Source organism: Brienomyrus brachyistius, chromosome 11, assembly GCF_023856365.1.
Source record: "Brienomyrus brachyistius isolate T26 chromosome 11, BBRACH_0.4, whole genome shotgun sequence".
NCBI classification, from domain to species: Eukaryota; Metazoa; Chordata; class Actinopteri; order Osteoglossiformes; family Mormyridae; genus Brienomyrus; species Brienomyrus brachyistius.
In genome coordinates, this window is record NC_064543.1 from 25,379,525 (window position 1) to 25,385,571 (window position 6,047).

General features: G+C 42.6%; 1 protein-coding gene across 2 annotated transcripts; it reads left to right on the top strand.

The window, feature by feature from the left end:
- The first annotated feature begins 1,020 nt into the window (after positions 1-1,020).
- Positions 1,021-6,000, top strand: LOC125751900 (wee1-like protein kinase 1-A). 2 transcript variants are annotated; one of them, XR_007400809.1, is made up of 11 exons: positions 1,021-2,005; positions 2,245-2,456; positions 2,865-2,931; positions 3,013-3,185; positions 3,271-3,539; positions 3,617-3,706; positions 3,790-3,875; positions 3,956-4,126; positions 4,312-4,457; positions 4,713-5,439; positions 5,551-6,000. XR_007400809.1 is itself a non-coding variant. In XM_049031311.1 (10 exons), the coding sequence occupies exons 1-10, from the start codon at positions 1,556-1,558 to the stop codon at positions 4,867-4,869; spliced, it is 1,821 nt and encodes a 606-aa protein (XP_048887268.1). In that variant the 5' UTR covers positions 1,021-1,555; the 3' UTR covers positions 4,870-6,000. The 2 variants fall into 2 exon arrangements, 1 of the variants encoding a protein (XP_048887268.1); XM_049031311.1 differs by having other exon boundaries at positions 4,713-6,000.
- Positions 6,001-6,047: the final 47 nt, after the last annotated feature.

The following is a 6,047-nucleotide window of genomic DNA, read 5'->3' on the forward strand; positions in this document are numbered from 1 at the left end:
AACTGTTTTTCAATATTATTGGTATATAGTTGATTTTCAGTTTTAAAACAATTTTAGAATATTGCACATTAGGTATACATTTGAAACGAAGGAAAACCACGTATTAAGATGCCTACTTGGGAAATGAACTACTGTACTATAAATGTTTCAATCTTAATGTTTGTACACTGGAAACACCAGATTTAGACAGGACCCGCCGTCAAAATATGTACCTGTTTAGTCCTAATAAACTTAGAGGACAATTATTAAGGAAAACGGTCCTGTGTAGTAATTTTACCTCTCAGTTTCAACTATCATTTCGAAAGGCGTCTCATCTCACTCGAACAGTGTAAAGGTCAATATAAAACAATACCAAGACAAACCCTACTTCTATTCTGGGCTCTACTAAATCAGATCAGTGATCACACCAAACTTTTACCACTATTTTTGTGAACGTTGTGTTTGACATTCTTCAAAATGTTAATACAATGTTACTCGTAATTATATTCTCTCTGTGGTCGCTGATTAAACGACTAACCCTTAGAGCTTGTGCCCTGAATGCACGTTGTCTCACCCTTTTCAGCAACCCACGCGTTCTGCTACATCATCATGAATCGCAGCGAAAGCAATGTATGATGTTCTCACTAGTGCGCTGCGTTGCAGGAATGCTGCACCCATTTCTTTGCACTGCGCACTCCCATTGATCATAATGAAAAATGGATACAAACGCATTCCAACGTGTTTGTATGGGTTTTACTCTTTCCTCCACAAACACTAGGGACAATCATGTACATAGGTTATTATACCGAAACAAAAATTTAAGACGCACAAGAACGTGGACAAACGCGAGATAAAAACGCAGTACAAGGCGTTGCGCTTTTCATTGTGTGATTTCCCTGGTGTGAACATACCCTTACATACTAACAATATCGCATCCCTAACAAATGAAGGCGAAAAACTGGCGCCAAAATGACGTATATCCAGATTCCCAAACGCCACAGATGTAACCATTTGCCCCGCCTCCGATTTAAACTCGGAAGGTTTGTTCCAATTGGCTGTCGGCCGGACTCTCCGACCAACGGTCGCCATGAGTGTTTTACTGGGCCGAGCGCAAGTTGTATTAGTGGTTCGGAGTCATTTCGTAAACAAACACGAGTTGTAACTTGTGGCGGCTGAATTTGGCAACTGAGAAGTTCTTATTGACTGCTTATTTCACATTGAAATGTTTAATTTATCATCTTTTATGACAGGATGCAATGCGTTAAGTTAGCATGCAGTATGGTAACCGGATGAATCTGTTGTAGCCATTTTCGTTCTGTGTCGCCTCGGTTGTCTGCTGAAAAGTGCCGGCTGGTTCAAGGACTGCTTCTCCTAGAAGAGTCATCTATTTTTGGTTAAACTTATCCGGTCCTATGTTTATTCCCGTGTAATGATATCGTAAAGTGACTTTTAATTAAACGTCGGCAACACAATTTCGAGATACGGCGATATCACCCCTGGGAATATGTACTAAATGTACTAATTAAAAGACCGTTACCGTTTTTGCTGCAAGTAGTGGCGTTAAAGGGCAGTCGGCATGAGCTTCACGGTCTGTCGTCAGCTTGATTCCCCAACGGCCGGGAAAAACATTCGTCAGAAGTTGCAGTTTTCTCCCGGCGACGAAGACTCTTCGGTGGAAGAGGACGGCAACCGCAGTACGGGAGCCGAGTCGGGCTTCACGGAGATGGACTCTCCGCGGCGTGTTCGGCGGAGCTCGGCCGATGACCTGAATGATGCTGGAAGCAGCCCCTTGGACAGCACCAGAGAAGATGCCGAGTCTTGGGACGAGGAACGTTTCGGCTCACTGTCCCCCTTGAAATCGAGCATTTATATGATGCGATCCCCGTCTCCGAGGAAGAATGTTCGCAGTTTCTGCCGCTTCGGCGACCGACGTAACTGTGGCTCCCCTGTAGCTGATCGGCCCGATACTCCTCCGCACAAAACTTTCAGAAAACTTCGATTGTTTGATACCCCGCACACACCGAAGGTAACTGGCGCTTTGCAAATATAAATAGTTTTACTGGGTATATTTCAATCTGCGACTAAAATGCTTAGTTCATGCATTTTTGTATGTCCATTCGCTGATTGCAGTAAATTCCAAAATGCATGAATAATGAACGGCATCAAGTGTAGTCTGGTGTGTGTACGTAGCGCTATTCTGTATGCTATTTAAATTTGAGTGTGAGGTCTATATTCCAAGAACTAATTGTATTTCCCTCCCCCCAGAGTTTGCTGTCTAAAGCCAGTGCGGTCAACACGCGGTCGTTAAATAGGAGAGTTTGTCTCTCCAAGAATGTGGATCCGACGGAGAAGGTCAGCCAGACCTTAAGAAACAGTCATACGCCCCTTATTAACATCAACCCGTTTACTCCAGAGTCATTGCTCCTCCAGTCGGGGACGTTGCAGAGGATTTACAGAAAGCGGTCACACTGGAATGAGTAAGGACCTTTTTATTACAATAATAAAGGCATTTTATGCAGTTTTGGGTTTTGACACGCAGTTCACTTTAACACTTGAGCTACAGTAGAGGTAGACCTTTTTCCCCCACATATCCCACTTTGCTCTACTTTGAGACGCACGCACGTGTACATGTGAGAGCGAAGCGCAGGATCAGTCATCTGGCGCTCCTGAGCATTTCGGACTTCCTGGGTTTGGCATGCTGTTTGAAGCAGTTACAGGTTAAACATACTTCATTCACATGTGTTATAAAATTTGCATGCTTTATAGTTTACAGGGTTTGCAGTTCGTGTGATACTTGCAGGAAACCAAGTCCACGTGGTCGTTAAGTACTCGCTGCTCCCTCTAGTGGTTGGTCTTCGTATTCAGAGAAATGTTTTGGATTTCAGTTCTTGCGGAGAAGATATGGAAGCAAGTGATGCTGAAATTGAAGATGAGATCGTTCCACCATCAAAGGTAATAAGCAGTATATAACAGCAGTGCATATCTTGAATATTTATACATTGAGATGATGCATCCTAAAACTTTTTTTTTTAGAGGCTGACTATAATGGAGAGTAACATGATGTCAAGGTATGCCACAGAATTCCACGAGCTGGAGAAGATTGGATCTGGGGAGTTTGGCTCTGTCTTCAAATGTGTGAAACGCCTGGATGGTTGCATATATGCCATCAAACGGTCCAAGAAGCCACTAGCTGGCTCTGTTGATGAGTAAGTGAGCACTATATCTGTACATGAAAGCTGGCTCTCGGAGAAATTTCCTAATGTCACTCACTGTTAGTTATTCCTTCCACAGGCAAAATGCACTGAGGGAAGTCTACGCCCATGCAGTGCTGGGACAGCATCCCCATGTGGTCAGATATTATTCTGCATGGGCAGAAGATGATCACATGTTGATACAGAATGAATACTGTAATGGTGGCACCCTCTCTGATGTCATAATGGAGAACTACAGAGCCTTGCATTTCTTGTCTGAACTGGAGCTTAAAGATCTTCTTTTGCAAGTTGGCCGTGGCCTCAAGTACATACACTCCACATCGCTGGTTCATATGGATATCAAGCCAAGTGCGTTTCTCTCCGAAAGCAATTGTGCGTTGTGAATTTAGTGATGACAATAATGTAATGCATCTCTTTGTTTCAAGGTAATATATTCATATCTCGGAGGACGGTATCCTGTGTTGATGATTGTGATGATGATGATGGACCAAATACCAGTGTTGTTTACAAAATAGGTAAGGTAGCAAATGTGACTGGCCTGGGCCAGAATTCTTAATTTGAAGTGACAGGATATTAATTGTGGGTTATTTTAATTTAGGTGATCTTGGACATGTGACTAGGGTTGACAATCCTCATGTTGAAGAAGGTGACAGTAGGTTCCTAGCAAATGAAGTGCTTCAAGAGGTAATTTGGGCATGGTTTTTTTCCTTTGGTATGCTCGTTTTGCTTTTTGTCACTTGACTGAAGAAAAACTTGATTTCCAGGACTATACAGACCTTACAAAGGCAGATATCTTCTCACTGGGATTGACTGTGATAAGCGCTTCCGGTGCTGAGCCGATGCCGGCCAATGGTGACAAGTGGCATGACATTCGGAAAGGGAAGTTACCCTTGATACCGCAAGTGCTCTCTCAGGATTTCCTTAATTTGCTCAAGGTAAAATATTACACACACCACAATTATCTGTGAAAAAGGCTTTTAACATGATCCCGACTTAATATGTTTATTTAAAAGATGCCTTTCAGGATGCTCAAGGTCACCTCACTGAAGTAAAAACAACTTCAGTTTCATGTCTGTCAAACATGCTGCTATTTGCTGATGATATTTCTTGCTTGTTGTAGCTGATGATCCATCCAGAAGTAGAGCGGAGACCATCTGCCTTTCTTCTTATTAAGCACCCGGTGCTGCTGACAGCAGCTAGGATGAATGCTGACCAGCTGCGTGTGGAGCTTAACGCTGAAAGATTCAAGAATACCCTCCTACAAAAGTATGATTCTTGTCATGCTCATTACCCCTCAGGCTCATCTGACATATTAAAGTTGCTGCCAGGTTACTTTTTGAGGGTATTGGGTTGATTTATTATTTTTTTTGTGCATAATAAAGTTGACAATCATACTGTTCTAATTGTGAAAGAATGTTTCCTTCACAAGTGTGAGTAGTGTAATTTTATTGCAGTGGTCTTTTGCATTGTGTTGCTGATAGAGCTGAATAGTTGTCATTTGTTTGAATCGTTGCTTTGCAGGGAGCTGAAAAAGGCCCAGCTGGCTAAAGCTGCAGCTGAAGAAAGGGTGCTCTTCACAGACAGGGTACTCACTCGCTCCATTGTCCAGTCTGGTAACAGGACATCGAGACTCATCGGCAAGAAGATGAACCGTTCAGTCAGCCTGACTATTTATTAGCTATTAATCAGCTGTTTTTTGTTAGATCTGTAACTCTGTACCTTGGAAGTCGGGCAGAATGTCAGTTTCACTAACTTGGATTGTGCTGAGATCTTGATAGTACTTATTCCTTTTTGGGTACTTGGAACGTTTGTTCTTGTTGAAGCTGCATCTGAAATTTCTGCTGTCATAAATCCTTCAGAGTGAGGGGGTTGCATGAATGCCCCTAAGCACATGAGAGGTTTCCTTCTATGCGGCGTTACTGCTGTTTGAGGGAGGCTGTGCATGGAAGCGGCTTCCCTTCAGTGTGAGGATGCAGCCTGTTTGATTTTTTGCACCTTACAGTCTGTGAAATATCTGATGTCCAGCAAACACTGGGGCATCAGATAAGATTCACACAATTGAGCACTTTTATGGCAATGAATATATTTTTGTCAGGCATGTTTGCTGCTATAAATGTTTTGTCTGCAACTGAGGTCGGGATTGTTTGGGTCGAAATTTTCTGGCCCTTGTGAATCATTGATTTTTAAAACATTTTAACAGTTGCTGTCTTCTCTCAGTGTATGCATTGCTTACACACCTCAGCCAGGAGTCTCCAGTTCCGGTCCTGGAGAGCTACTCTCCAGTAGGTCTTCTACCTGACTTCTACCACTATGTGGCTCATCAGAAGTGAAGTAGGATAGAAAATCTGCTGGAGAGTAGCTCTCCAGGACTGGAGTTGGAGGCCCCTGTATCAGGACAGATGTTAACTGTTATGGATGTCAACTATATCTTCACCATTGCGTTCTACATTCATAAAGCACCATCACCTATGGCATAAGTAGCTGAACCATGGCATGTGAAAGGTGTTAGGGATCCTTCCTCTTATCCCATAAAATCTTTTACTTTACACGTGGTTCTTATGGTGCTAAAGTAAATAGAGCCGGAAATGGGAATCGATCCAACTCTGCCTCTAGCGTTAGTATAGATCATTGCCTTTTTCTTTTTGTGAGCGATGTTTTTTTTTTCCTCATAGTTCTCATCTGTAATGTTTGTTGGCTCGATTACTTTCTCTCATTCTGTAGGTTCGTTTTCATTTGTTTGTCACCTTCATTATATATGGAGTTCGTTGCTTTTGTACAAATGTTCCTAATAAAATGGAGTTTTGATCAACGCGGTTCACACGGTTTTTTTTTGCGTTTGAGTGAACGCTGCCTGTA